Genomic DNA, 14,414 nt, shown 5'->3' on the forward strand with positions numbered 1-14,414 from the left:
AAATGCCATTGAAAATCAGTTTCTTTCTATATTTCTGCTTCACTCTCCTTAGCTTATTTACATCTCATGCTGTTTCCTCATGACTGAAAGATAGCTGCTGCAGCTCCAGACATCACATACCACATTCAAAGAAATACGAAGAAGGGAAGGGAAATATTAATAATAAGCACCCTTCAGGTGATAGATTCAGGTGATCCAAGGATCCCACCTTAAGAGAGTCTGCCCTGCAGCATGATCACCTAACGTGAAACTCATTCTCATCTCAGATGCTTTTGCATTTTGAAAAAGCCTTCAGAGAAAAGTTCCCAATGGTAGGACTCAAGGGTAGTCCCCAATAGTGGCCTTTTTACACCACATCAGCCGGTCATTGGCTGCAGTCTGCCCAAGTCAGGGAAGGCAGGGTGGGCCGGCCTTCCAGGGGACGCCTCTCATTTGGCTGAGGGCTCGTCTCCAGCAAAGGGGCAGCTGGGAGTCATTAGCAGCAATCCTCCAGCAGCTGGGGGATGGGGAAAACCAGGGAGTTAGAAGGTAAACAAGCAGGTATCCTCCCCAGAGCCCGGAGGCATCCCGGCATTCTCAGCCACAGAACACAGTGTGCAGGAGTAGAGGCCCGTCCTTGCCACAACCTCAGTTTCCCGGCTCGTAAAATGGGTATGCAGGACCAAGGGGTCCTTTCCAGCTCTGCATGTCCAAGCTTCTGAGATTCCACTTCCACCTCGACCCAAAGTTCCAACCAGGCAGTCCCCTTCAGGTGATGGATTCAGGTGACCCAAGGATCCCACCTTTAGAGAGTCTGCCCTGCAGCATGATCACCTAACGTGAAACTCATTCTCATCTCAGATGCTTTTGCATTTTGAAAAAGCCTTCAGAGAAAAGTCCCCGATGGTAGGACTCCATGCACATGGGGCGCTAGTTAAGAAAGGAGAAGGCTTCCTGGCACCTCAGGTCATATCACAGACCTTCAGAGCTGGAAGGGACCTGAGAGAGGCTCTCCCAACCCCAGCCATACAAAAGGGGAAACTGAGGCTCAGGGTGGAGAAGTGATTTCCTCACCATCACACAGCAGAGCCAGCGGCAAGGATTCCCGGCCCTGAGCCTTTCTTAGTGCTCTGGGAGGAGTCCTCGGAAAGGAGGGCTCAGACCAGGAAACGCAGCTGTCTCAGGAGCGTTCCCCAGAAGCAGAGCCTGAGTCAGGGATTCCCATTCAGATGATTTATGGGGTGGGGGAAGGCCCCGAGGAGAAAGGGAGTGAGGGAAGCAGGATAGGGAAGGGGTAAAAGCTAAGCCAGAACGCAGTCTCAGCTGGGATCAAGCCGCAGTCCCACCAAGGATATTGGACCCCTAATAGCATCACAGAGTTTGTCCTACCTTGAGGCTTGGGGTGGCCTTTTGCACCACATCAGCCGGTCATCAGCCATCATCTTCCCAGGTCGGGAAAGGAAGGCAGGGTGGGCTGGCCTTCCGGGGGACGCCTCTCGTTTGGCTGAGGGCTCGCCTCCAGCGAAGGGGCAGCTGGGAGTCATTAGCAGCAACCCTTCAGCAGCTGGGGGGACGGGGAAAACAGCGGGTTAGAAGGAAAACAAGCAGGCCTCCTCCCCAGAGTTCCGAGGCATCCCGGCGTTCCCAGCCACAGAACACAGTGTGCAGGAGCAGAGGCCCGTCCCTGCCACAACCTCAGTTTCCCGGTTCGTAAAATGGGTATGCAGGACCAAGGGGTCCTTTCCAGCTCTGCATGTCCAAGCGTCTGTGATTCCACTTCCACCTCGCCCCAAAGTTCCAACCAGGCAGTCCCCCTACCCCCAGGCTCCCCACTAGCCGAAGCAGTTTAAGAATCAGTGAGACCAGAGTAGGGTCTCCATTCAGTCAAGCCTGAACCCCACGAGGCAAGTAAAGGCAACAGTTTCTTGGCACGTGTACGTCTCCAGCCTGCAGAGCAGGCCTAGGGAGTCAGTATTTCTTGAAATGTAAGTAACGAGACCACACTGGGTTGTCAGTAAATTCATTATCCCATTACGCAGAACTGAATTATTCAGCGCTCTTGAGGCCGCCTCAGGAACGTGCCCGAGCACAGTCGATGCAGCATTAGAGGGATGGATGGAGTCAGGCCCAGGGCATGGTTGGTGCCGGGGTGATGGATCTGGGCCCGGACAGGCTGCCAGGGCTTGCAGGCACAAGGTTGCCTGGCTGGCAGGACCTGGGCACTGGGTGTTCCTGGGGCCTGGAGAGGGGGTTATGCACATATCCACAGCCCTCCTCACCCCTTAGGAAATCGGCAGAGTATATCTTTGGAGCCCACCTGCTCCAAAGGGCCCAGAGGCAGAAGATCCAGGCTCCACCTCTTCCTGGCTGTGTGACCGCCAGAAGGTCATTCACCTCTCTGAGCTTCAGTTTCTTTATCTGTAAAAAACACAGTGATGATGCTGAATGTTCCCAGTATCCATTCTCCCTTTTAAATTTAATGATAGAACTGATTTTTTCATTGAACATATAACCCTCTAGAATAAAGACTATTTCCAGGCCAAAGTGTGGTCATGTGACTAAGTGCTGCTCAAAGGGATGCAAGTAGAGTATCTTATGAAACTTTCAAGAAGTGTCCTTAAAGGAAGGAGGTTAGTTCTATTTTGTCCCTTTCTTCTTCCTAAAAACTGGGTTGAAGGTGTGATGGCTGGAACTCAAGCAGTCATCCTGTTCAATGAGAAGACACCACATGATGAGGATGGCAGCACAGCAGAGGAGAAGCCTGAGTCTCAGTTGACCCTGGAGCCTCCGTACAACCTCCAAGTTACATCTGTATAAAGTAGAAACCAACTTCTTTTTTGGATTTTTCTGTCTCTCACAGCCAAACTCAACCTTACCTTGTTGGGCAAGTCCAAGGGTGAAATGAGTTATTACAGGAAAAGTGGCCACCTCAGTAGGTATTTCCTCTAGGATATGTCAGTGGTTAAGAACTATAAGCCCTGAAACCAGAGAACCTGGGTTCAAATTCCAACTCTACCACTTATAAGCTGTGCAAATTTAGGAATGTTGCTTAACCTCTCTGTGCTGCAGCTTCTTCACCTGTAAAATGGGGATAAAAATGGTACCTTCCCCCTTACAAGGTTTATGTGAGGATTAAGTGAATTAATATGAAGTTTAATTGACACACAGTAATTGCTATACTGACACACAGTAATTGAAGTGACTGACACACAGTAATTGCTATATAAATATCAGCCATTAGCATTTCATTTTTATAGATCTAGGGGGATTCCCTGTGTAACTCAGGGACCTGGGTCCCTGTAACATCTCCCAAAGCTCATCTCAGTCTAGATTTTCCCCTCAAAGTGGCTGTGCTCTCAGGGTAGCAACACCAGAGGTGTTCTGAGTTTCAACCATGACATGAACAGTTTTGCTTGGGGTGGGCGGCAGAGTCTGGGATCCTTGTTTGGAGCCCACAAGAGGGATTGCTCTTTGGAATCCAGGTGAAGTTCTTACTCAGGAAGCGAGAAAGAGAAACAAAAGCCTGAGATGGGCTGTGTACCCTGGGCAGGTGTCTCTCCTCTCTGGGCCTCTGGGGAGTGGATTAAACCAGAGGTTACAGCTCATGCGCCAGCAGCTCAAAGACCAATGTGGAATATGAGGGAACCTCTTTGGGTTTGAGGCAGCAGGGAGTGGTGGGGACTGGGGCAAGGGCACATGACCTGTGGGGGATAGGGGGAGGCACCACACAGCACCAGCCAACCTGTCCTGCAGCAAAATTGGCCCAGTGTTGTCAAATCTGCTGCTCTTTCAAAAGAAATGGAAATCAAATCTGAATTCTTTGTGAAATTTTCTGATTGTTTAGTGTTGGCTCCATTCGAATAAACAAAATACTGATCGAGGCAAACAAAATATGTCTCCAGGCCAGCTCAGGGGCCACCAGAAGTAAACAAGCACTGAGAGGTCTCCCATGCAATGCAATCAGAATCCTTGAGTTCCAGGCTCCATGTCCTGGTGTCTCGGAGGAAAATGGGCATATGCTGAGCGTGGGGATGAAAGAAAGGGGCTCATTCTCCCCAGGGAGGTAGGCGCCCTGGGCTGAACCCAGGGAAGGTGAGCCTGACCCCTTGCTCCCTCCCCCCTGGGTTCAGGATGGCAGTGAGGTGGACAGAGGCAGGAGGTTGCCCTGCGACCTCAGGTGACACTCTGACTCCCAGAGCTCCAAGTTCCTCCTCTGAGAAACAGACTGGGGAATCTTCAGCTCAGGCACAAGGCAGGGAGCCTGGCCCTCCTGCCCCTGCTGAGGCCCTGCCCTGTGGGGATCTCTGCACCCACGGCTTTGGGGACACCCAGGGGCCCTTGGGATCTGTGTGTAGATTGAACTGATGATCCTGACTCTTCTCTCCCTGACCCATAATAGGGCTACACAGCCACACCCTTTGCCACGTGAGCTCACAGGGCCACCCCACAGAGAGGGCAGAGTACACACACTTGCCCCCTATGCGGAGCTTGGCCGAGTGATTTGTTGGGGCCGCTGGAACATGAGCAGACCTGACTGAGGCAGAGGCTTTCAAAGCACCTGTGTGGTTGGCCTCTTGCCCCCATGCTGTCCCCTGGGAAAGAGCACCCCCAGGTAGCTGCTGGTCTCAGAATGATCTGGACCCACAACTCCAAGCAGAAATAGCCCAGCTGGTCCACTGACCCAGCAGCGAGAAAAGTAGGTGGTTATTTTGGAAGTTGCTGAGACTTGGGGCTGCCACACAGCAATGTTGCAGCAGAAACCTGACCGCTATGCTGGGAGGTCGTGGGCTTCCCCAACCTGGACCCAGCTTGCTGCACAGAAGCTCCCACCCTGTCTGGTCATCCACTGTCCCAGAAGCCCCTGCACCCCTGGCTCTGATGCAAATAGAGAGACTCTCCTTGGAGTGGGGAGACCCTAGGCTTTGTGCCATACAGAACTGGAGCCAATCCCCACATCCTGCCTATGAGACCCCAGATGTCTCCTATCTGTAGAGGGTGGGTGATCATGCCTGCCTCACCAGGGACTGGGGAGGCTTGATGAGACACCACGAGTCTGCAGCAGGGCAAGAGTGGGGTGCACGGTACTGGCATTTCCACTTGTCAGGTGGGGGATAGGGCATCCCCTGGCAGAAAACTGACCCCTGAGGAAAACGAGGCCTCACCTTTGGAGAGCGTGATTTTGAGTTCAGTGTGGAATCTGTCACTCAACCTGAAAAAAAGCAAAAGGGGTTATCTCAGCACCAACTCTCAATCACCCCTGGGCACAGGCCACTCTGCTAGAGTGCCTGTATCAGTTAGGAATGCTTTGAACTTCAAATAAAGAATAAATAGCTAATCATTGCTTAAACACAAAGGGCTCCATTTTCTCAATAACAAGGAGGCTAGAGGCAAACAGTTGCTGGGAGTGGTTTAAATGTCTAGATAATGTCTTCAAGGACCATCACCATCCTCACTGTTTGTTTGTTTTTAATCCTTAACCTTGTTGCCTCATGGTCACAATATGGCTGCTACAGTTCCAAGCATTTCATCTTTACACAACCCTCTTCAGGGTAAGAAAAAGCTAAGCAAGAAGAGGGGATTTCTTATTATCAGGAAATAAAAAGTCCTGAGAAGCACCCCTTTTTCCCTGGCAAGATATCCCTGGGTATCTTGAAAAAGGGACTGGGCTGGGGGGGCTGGGGGGAGGGGGGTTGTGACAGCCTGAGAGTGACCACAGTCCACCCCCCGGAGCTGGGCACGTTGTCGCCTGAACAACATCGGGCTCCTGTTGGCAAAGCAGAAGGAGGGGGTTGGCTCTGCAGTGGATGGTAACACTGTGCGCTGGAGGCGGGAGAATCGGTCCCACAGAGGAGCAGGTACCAGGCAGGACTCCTGACTGCAAATCTAGAAGCTGCTTTGTGGCAAACAGCAGACTTCACTTTGCTGCAAATAACAGAATCCACTTTGTTGCAAATAGCAAACTCTACTCTGTGGCAAACAGCTGACTCTGGAAGGGCCAGAGCTTGGATGAGACACAGCACCACTCTCCTTCCAACCATGGACGCACGTGCCACATTGGCATGCGAGTCCTGTGCACTGCATCTGATTGCGGGCATCAGGTCTGGTACCTGCAGGGGAGGCTGGGACGTGTGTGTTTGTCTTCTTTTGGGGAAGGAAGGATTCACAATGCAGGCCAGTGTCTCAAGGAGGAGAGAGAAGAGCTGCAGGGGGACTTTCTTTGCTATTTCTCAAAAGGACCCCCATGAAGTCTTGACCATTTGACGGTTCCTGAGGGTCAGCTGAGGTGTCCGGCAAAAGCGATGACGTCCAGGAGTGGCTGTGATAGTGGCACCCTGGCCATCCCATCAAGAAGAAACGAGCAGGGCTTCCCTGGTGGCGCAGTGGTTAAGAAACTGCCAGCCAATTCAGGGAACACGGGTTCGATCCCTGGTCCGGGAAGATCCCACATGCCACGGAGCAACTAAGCCCGTGCGCCACAACTACTGAGCCTGTGCTCTAGAGCCCGTGAGCCACAACTACTGAGCCCACATGCCACAACTACTGAAGCCCGCGCGCCTAGAGCCTGTGCTCAACAAGAGAAGCCACCACAATGAGAAGCCCGCACACCACAACAAAGAGTAGCCGCCGCTCGCCACGATTAGAGAAAGCCCGTGCGCAGCAACGAAGACCCAACACAGCCAAAAATAACAACAAATAAATAAATTTATTTAAAAAAAAAAAAGAAGAAGAAGAAGAAAGGAGCAGGTGACACCATGGAAACACACACCTAAGTCATCCACTGGGGACTCCCAGAGACACCCAAATGCCAGGACCTGAATTGAACCAGAGAAATCAGGTCACAGGTAAATCTCTGGTGCATGGTGGAAGCCTCTCAAGAGAACCCGATGAATTTCCAGGGGATACAGGAGCTCTGGACTTGGGCCAGTGGTGAGATGACAAACTCTTATGTGAAGCTGAGACAGGGACAGGTTCACACCTGGCGCTGCCACTTATATGTCATCTGACATCTGGGAACCTCAGTTTGCACATCTGGAAAACGGGGGCAATGCTAGCTTCTTGAGAGGGTGGCTGTGAGGAACATGCCCCCCGCCCATTCTGTCTATGCAGTAGCAGGGAATCCTCTGTATTTAAATACCTAATGTGACTTCCCTGGTGGTCCAGTGGTTAAGACTCCTCGCTCCCAATGCAGGGGGCCCAGGCTCAATCCCTGGTCGGGGAACTAAGATCCCGCATGCCACGTGGCGCGGACAAAAATAAAAACAAACCAAAAACCTCACACCGTGGTTCTCAAAGAGGGGGGACGGGGCAGGGTTATCTTCATCCTGACAACCACACTGAGAGGCTGGAGTCTGTGGCAGAATTTGACCACTCTCTCATGATCTCTACCACCAATGTTACTCTCTCGGTCATCAACTCAGATGGCAAGGGGAACTTTGCAGATGGAACTAAGGTCACTAACCAGCTCACCTTGAAATGGGGGGATTATCCTGGATTAGCCGGGTGGGTCCCCTGGAATCACGTGAGCCCTGAAAAGCAGAAAAGGAAGGCAGAGTGATCTGAAGCACCAGAAGTATTCGAGGTGCCTTCCGGCTGGTGAGACCCTGAGCAGAGGATCAGCCAGGCCTGGCCCGACTCCTGACCTACAGAACCACGAGATAAAAAATGGCATTGTTTTAAGCCACTCAGCATGTGGTGGTTTGTTACACAGCACAGAACACTAAGACAGAAGGATCATCCCCATTTTTCTAGCTGAGAAACTCTGAGCTCACACAGCCACAAAGTGAGTGGTGGACCAATGTTTGAACCCAAGTCCCTCGGACTCCGGAGCCCATGCTGTCACTTCCCATCCGGCCTGTCCAGATGAGGAAACTGAGGCATGAGAGGCCAGGGCACTGCCAGCGCCAGCTCCGCAGCATCTCAGCACAGAGGAGGCGGGAGCAGGCCGTGGCCCCCGTCCTCCCCCGCTCATCTGAGGGGCCCCAGAAGCTCCTGATTCATGGTCTGTCTGCATCAGCCCACTCGGCCCACCACGGCCCCTGGAGCCCCTAGAGTCACAGCATTGCCCGCCAAAGTCTTAGGTGAAAAGCTCGGCAGACCTCACCTAGATGTGGTCAGACTCCAGGCTGCAAGTTTGTCTGTGGGGAGAGGAGGCCGAAAGAAGGCAAGCCCTGGGGACTTCCCTGGTGGTCCTGTGGTCAGGACTCTGCACTTCCACTGCAGGGGGCACAGGTTCCATCCCTGGTCGGGGAACTAAGATCCCACAAGCCATGTGGTGCAGCCAAAAAAAGGCAAGCCCTGGACAGAGGCTCACAGGCACCTCTGGGAGAACCACAGCTGCCGGGGAAGAGCCCACAAGTGCAGGAAGGGGACTGAAGGGCCCAAAGGTAGGAGGAGGATTCCTGGCGCAGGGCCTGGGGACTGGGGGTGATCAGCCAGCCAGTGAGGCCTCTCTGGCCCTGACAGACTCCACTCCTATGTCCTAACTTCTCTGACCTATGCTCCAAATCAGAAGAAACAGTTGTCCTATGGGCCAGGTCAGACACAAAGATCAAAGATGTATTCAGTTTGGCTGACATGGAGCGTAAAAAAAAAAAAAAAAAGTCTAACCCAAATGTTTTAAATTGTGAGATTTCACATTAAAAGCCAGATTTCCAACCTCTTTTGAAAAATCAGAAGCTCCAGCCACAATATGCTCTTCTTCCCACATAGTCACATGAGTGGGAGCTGAGGGGCTGCCACACCTGATGGGGCATCAGTTCTGGAGCGCCACAGTCCCCACTGCTCCCTACCGCCCTCCCCTCCCCTGCCTGCCTGACCCCTGAAGATATCTGAATTCCAATCCTTTAGGCCCAACTTGACTCCATGACCTTACTCTTCTGCCCCTACCCCGCCCAGTCCTAGGGGTTCCTGGGGGAAGGCGCCCAGCCTGTGTGAAGTTAGCAGGGCTGGGAGAAGTAGGGGTTGGGGGCATTAGGTTAGTAACTCAGGGGCCTCTACCCGATCCATTTTTGTGAACAGCTGTTTCCAGTGACCCAGTCTGGCTAAGAATTTGGCAGGGGTTAAACCCCCTGACTTCCTGGTGTCGACCCAACAGCATGTATGGGCACGCGTCCTCTCTGTCCTCATGACCAGCAGGTGCCTTGGTGCCTAATGGGGCAGCTGCACTTGGCCAAAAGGGCAACTGAGAGAGGCAGAAATGATCCTCCCCCACCCCTGGGGACAGCTGCCCACATCCACGTGGTCCTCTGGGGACGCCCAGCTTCCACCGCCACCACTGGGGCCACCTCCAAGGAAAAGAACCCAAACCTACTTTGTCTTCAGCCCCCTGGTCTTCTAGGAAAAGGCCCTGTAACAGATTTGGAGGCGACACTTTGCTCCCTTCATTGTGAACTGAGACACCGGCGCTGTAATGGAAGAGACAAGAAATGAGTAGCGAACGGGGGAGGGAGGTGGAAAAATTAAATTTTGCGTGATCAGCAAGGTTTCAAACAATCGCTCGCCAACTGAAGTGGGTGCCACATCTATAAGTCATTCTGTTTTATAGACCATTAGGATCTCCAGAGAGAACCTGCATGGAGACCACTGCTTTTTGTTGAAATTAAAATGTCAGAGAAAAAGAAATAGAACAAAACAGGGAATCTGCAATTAATTACCAGGCCATAAAAATTCAATAATCAGGAGGCAGAGCAGCCGCAGGCCCAGAGGTATCAGAGCCAGCGTAACAAGAATGGAATACATTAATCTTTTCAAATTAGTTTTTTAATCTGAGGGGGATATATGGTGACATGCCTCCCCTCCCCGCCCGCCTCCCACCTCCACAGGCTCCGGCCTGAAGCCAGGCACGGGGAGGGAGGTTCTGGTGTGAGCTGGGGGCCTGCCCAAACCCAGACCCCCAGAAAGGAAAGAGAGCGCCGGTTTGCAGCCCTGGCTGAGCCCAGCGCCCCGGTGCCGCCTGGCCTGGTGGAAGGATCTCAGCAGAGAAACCATGAAAGCACTTCTGGTTTCCTCCTGGTCAAAAGAGCTCATTGTGTGTCCACGCTCCTGCGTGGCCTCCCACGGGCCCAGGGCTCCCACAGCTCTGGTCAGTCCCGTGCTCTGAGCTCCGGGCTTCTTTAGTTCGCCCCGTGTCTTCAGCCTCAGCCAAGGCGCTCCCTCAACCAACCTCCCCCAACAAGCCTGTCCCTGAGCCTTGCGGGGGCTGAGCCTCGCCTAGAAAGCCCCCAGTGGGGCTCCAGTCTGCCCAGTGTGGTTGTTGAAGGCTGGTGTCAGGGGGACAGCCGCGGAGCAACGGCCGATGGAATTTGACTCCTTTTAAATGGAACAGCTATAGCCCAATAAGTCCCAGGCCCTGTGTGAATCGTTCACCTGGATTTTCTCATTTCATCTCCCGAGAGGTCAGGACTATTAAGAAACCCATTTTACAGAAGAGGAAATTGTGAAGCCGGGACACACAAGTTCCCTGTGTTCTGTGGTCTCTGAGCCCAGCTTCACTAACACAAGCCAGGACAGCTTCTTTCGCCTCGCCCCATTCGGCACACAGTCGGTGTTTCCATCACTGTTCACTGGATAGCGTCCCTGCGGAACAGCCTTACAAGGGGACTTCACCTGCCCTCTGATCTTTCCTCCCCAAGATATCTTCAACTTATGATAACAGCGGCTGCCATTTCTTGAGCAGCTACTGTGTGCCAGGCTATGGGATCTGGTGCCATTAATAGTAAGACAGTGGTCCCAGTTTTACACAAAGGAAACTGAGGCTCAGAGACTGATGGGCCCAAGATCTCACACCCAAGTCTACCTCGCACCCAAGAGCATGATTTTAACTAAGGGTCTTGTCTCAGCACCCCATCAACCAGACCTGACCCAGGGCTCCCAAACCCCAACTCCCCCCAAACATACATTCCTTCAACTTGACATCCTTGGTGACCTCCCCAAAGAGGCCCCCCCCCGATCCTCTCGGTCCCTCCCAGGGTTCCTTTAATTTCTATCATTTGTACCTGTTCGTATCCTGTTATACCGACGTTCTACTCGCCCACCCACATACGCCCCTGGGGGTTCTCAGCAAAAATGGTAGCGATGAGGAAGCAGCAGAGCCGCCGGCACAGTTCCGAAAGCGGCCACTAGATGACGACTGACCCACGCGGGCGGGGCTTGCAGTAAGGCCATGAGGCCGCCAGATGGTGGTCGAGGCCGCGGTTCCGAGGGCACTGCCCCGGCAAGTTGGAGGCGCGAGGGCCCGCGGGTCCCAGGGCGGTCCCAGTAGCCCTAGCGCAAGTGACCTGGACGCCGCTGCCTCCTGCCCGCACCATGACCCAGCCCGTGCCACGGCTCTCTGTGCCCGCCGCGCTGGCCCTGGGCTCGGTCGCGCTGGGCGCTGCCTTCGCCAGCGGCCTCTTCCTGGGTGAGTAGGGCCGGGCCTTCGGCACCCTCGGCAGAGGCCCCGCGGGCGGACGGACGCAGGAACAGAGCCCGTGAACCCGCGAGGCTGGCTGCGGCTGAGGCTCACCCCTGGCGCCCTGGAGCCCCAGGCCCTGACCCAGCACCACCCCTCCCCGGCAGGGAGACGGTTCCCTCCATGGCGATCCCGGCGAGAGAAGCGCCTGCTGCCCCCTGAGGACAGCCCCCTGTGGCAGTATCTACTGAGCCGCTCCATGCGGGAGCACCCGGCGCTGCGGAGCCTGCGGCTGGTCAGCAGGGCCGGAAGCGGGAACGGGCGCCCACCTCGGGCCGGGAGGGACCCACGTGGCTGTGTGACCTTGGGCTGGTCGGTGGCCCCGTCTGGGCTTCCTGGCCGCGCAGGCCGGCCATGGTTGGGCGTTCCATGAGGGTCCGCCCCTGGGCCACGCCCACAGCCACGCCTCTGGGGGCTCTAAACCTGGGGCTCAGCTGGGTGACTGGCAGGGCTAGTGCGACCCTCTCCTCCCCCCAAGCAGCTGACCCTGGAGCAGCCGCAGGGGGATTCCATGATGACCTGTGAGCAGGCCCAGCTCTTGGCCAACCTGGCTCGCCTCATCAAGGCTAAGAAGGCGCTGGACCTGGGTAGGGCGCGCGGCTGGGGTCACTGGGGGCCGGAGTCACCGGACCGTCGCCCTACTCTGGCCTGAGCCTGTCCGTGTCCACGTCCCCAGGCACTTTCACAGGCTACTCAGCCCTAGCGTTGGCTCTGGCGCTGCCCCCGGCCGGGCGCGTGGTGACCTGCGAGGTGGACGCAGGGCCCCCGGAGCTGGGACGTCCCCTGTGGAGGCAGGTGAGTGTCCCACACACCTGAGGCCCTCGTCGGGCCCCTGGAGCCCGGCCACTCCCAGCCCCGGGAGAAGGGACATGCTGACTCTGACCCCGCTCCTTTCGCACGCAGGCCGAGGAGGAGCACAAGATCGAACTTCGGTTGAAACCCGCCCTGGAGACCCTGGGTGAGCAACGGAGCGGAAAGGGCCTTGGCGCCATTTCCCAAATGGGACCACCCGGCGCGAGGTAGTGACCCGGTCCGCCGGGCGGGCTTGGGCAATGACAGCCCCCCCGCCACCCGGTACGCGGCCACATGCAGAGTGGCAGGCAGGGGCCCTCGAGTACCTGAATGGTCACAGCGCCTGGGCCGGCCTGGGCGGGGGCTTCCGGCCGCTGGGGCCTGCGGACTCAGCTGCATCTGCCCCTCCCTACCCCGCAAGACGAGCTCCTGGCCGCGGGCGAGGCCGGCACCTTCGACGTGGCCGTGGTGGATGCGGACAAGGAGAACTGCACCGCCTACTACGAGCGGTGCCTGCAGCTGCTGCGACCCGGAGGCGTCCTCGCTGTACTCAGTGTAAGGGACAGCCCCGGGGGAGAAGAAAGACCCTCTTGAGCTGGGTCCGTCTTTTCCTTGGGCTCCTCCTCGCCCCACTGCCCCAGAGCCCCGCCTAGTACAATCACGTAAGCTCCTCCCCCCAGGTATTCGAACTGAGTCCCCAGGTTTTCCACTTTCCCCTGCTCAGGTCCTGGGTCTCCAGCTCTCACCCCGCCTCCTGCTCAGGCACCCCCCAGGCCCCGCCCCCACGATGCCCCGCCCCTCCGCAGGTCCTGTGGCGTGGAGAGGTGTTGCAGGCTAAACCGCAGGACAAGGCGGCCCAGTGTGTGCGAAACCTGAATGAGCGCATTCTGCGGGACGCTAGGGTCCACATCAGCCTCCTGCCCCTGGGCGACGGCCTCACCTTAGCCTTCAAGATCTAGGGCTGGCCCCTAGCGAGTGGCCTCAAGGGAGGGGCCCTGGGACCCCCAGCCATCAACACCGAGTTTTAAATCTGACAATAAAGTGAGGCCTGGGACACGACCATCTTCTGAGCCTCCATATGTGCTGAAGTGGGGTAGGGAGGGAAGGCCCCGCACTGGCTACATCTTCAACAAAAGGGAGCCTTGAGGCCACAGATGTTCATCCCCTCCCTGGCACACTCCTGAGGACCCTCTGGCACCAGGGCTGTGGCCTGACCACAGGAGCTTCCAGCTGACTGGAAGCAGGATATCAGAAGTTTTAATTGACCTGCCCACATGCAGTTGGTCAGAAACCCCAGCTCCTTGTGGAGATTTGCCTCCACAGGATCTGAGGGCTGGAAGCCTGGTAGAGCCCCTGTGGTCTCCCTCCGACACCTCTTCCTAAGAGGGGCAAATGAATGAAGTTCCTGTTCAGTGCAGCTGGAACTAGTGGAGACCAATCTGGGATCCGATGGCAGGAAAAGGGCCTTGCTCCGTGTAAGTGTTGTAGGTTATGCCAATTCTGCTGGCCGTTTGCCCATGTTGTCACGAACTGTCAGCTTGGCCTCACCTCTGCAGTGGAGGCCCTGGTCAACATCACCTGAGACCAGGCCACTTGACTTAGATCTGAGGACCTCAAGGTTGACTGGAGTATATATCCTGTCCTCCCCCTGAAGTCCTTGAAGAACATGAGAGACTGAGTGGGATCATTGGCCAGAGGTGTGAAGCAGACAGGCCAATAGGTAGGAGGCAATTTTTAACAAGTTCCCCAGAGGAAGATGAAGAGAAAGTTAAGCTTTCCGACACAAACATCTATGAGCCTATGAGCCAAAGTGGAGAGGGAGCCAGGTGCTTCACTCTTCTGGTTTAAACCTCCACAATCCATAGGAAGATCTTATCTCCACACCACAAATGAAGATCAGGCTCAGATATGAAGTGTCCTTTCCATCAACACTGCCTCAGGCCTCAGGCAGAAATGGCATCAGCCTAGAATTAGGTTTTGCCACCATCTGTTAGGCCTGGGTGGTGGAACTGAACCTGGAGGCTGCTGATTAATAAATTAATCATCTATTAATTTCTAACATATCAAGGCCACAGGAGCCCCATGAGCCCACAGTTGGCAACTTTCACAACCCTACAGCATTTGGGATATATACTTGCATTTCAGACAACCCTCAGGAACCTGGCTGTAAACTATCCTCCTCTCTCCCACTTAT

The 14,414-nt window shown here is 55.1% G+C and overlaps 1 protein-coding gene and 1 long non-coding RNA gene across 3 annotated transcripts; one reads left to right on the plus strand and one right to left on the minus strand.

Moving 5' to 3' along the window:
- Window positions 1-1,387: 1,387 nt before the first annotated feature.
- On the minus strand, window positions 1,388-9,380 carry LOC132350222 (uncharacterized). Its single transcript, XR_009497879.1, has 5 exons — window positions 9,290-9,380; window positions 7,447-7,505; window positions 5,142-5,188; window positions 2,297-2,397; window positions 1,388-1,543 (listed from the first exon to the last, which is right to left on the minus strand). It is a non-coding gene; the product is annotated as an uncharacterized LOC132350222 (long non-coding RNA).
- Window positions 9,381-11,148: 1,768 nt separating this feature from the next.
- COMTD1 (catechol-O-methyltransferase domain containing 1) lies at window positions 11,149-13,279 on the plus strand. 2 transcript variants are annotated; one of them, XM_059899182.1, is made up of 7 exons: window positions 11,149-11,377; window positions 11,536-11,663; window positions 11,907-12,015; window positions 12,105-12,223; window positions 12,332-12,386; window positions 12,642-12,775; window positions 13,027-13,279. In XM_059899182.1, the coding sequence occupies exons 1-7, from the start codon at window positions 11,284-11,286 to the stop codon at window positions 13,177-13,179; spliced, it is 792 nt and encodes a 263-aa protein (XP_059755165.1). In that variant the 5' UTR covers window positions 11,149-11,283; the 3' UTR covers window positions 13,180-13,279. The 2 variants fall into 2 exon arrangements, with proteins under 2 accessions (XP_059755165.1, XP_059755166.1); XM_059899183.1 differs by having other exon boundaries at window positions 11,910-12,015.
- The last annotated feature ends 1,135 nt before the right edge of the window (window positions 13,280-14,414 follow it).

This window comes from Balaenoptera ricei, chromosome 16 (assembly GCF_028023285.1).
Source record: "Balaenoptera ricei isolate mBalRic1 chromosome 16, mBalRic1.hap2, whole genome shotgun sequence".
NCBI lineage: Eukaryota > Metazoa > Chordata > Mammalia > Artiodactyla > Balaenopteridae > Balaenoptera > Balaenoptera ricei.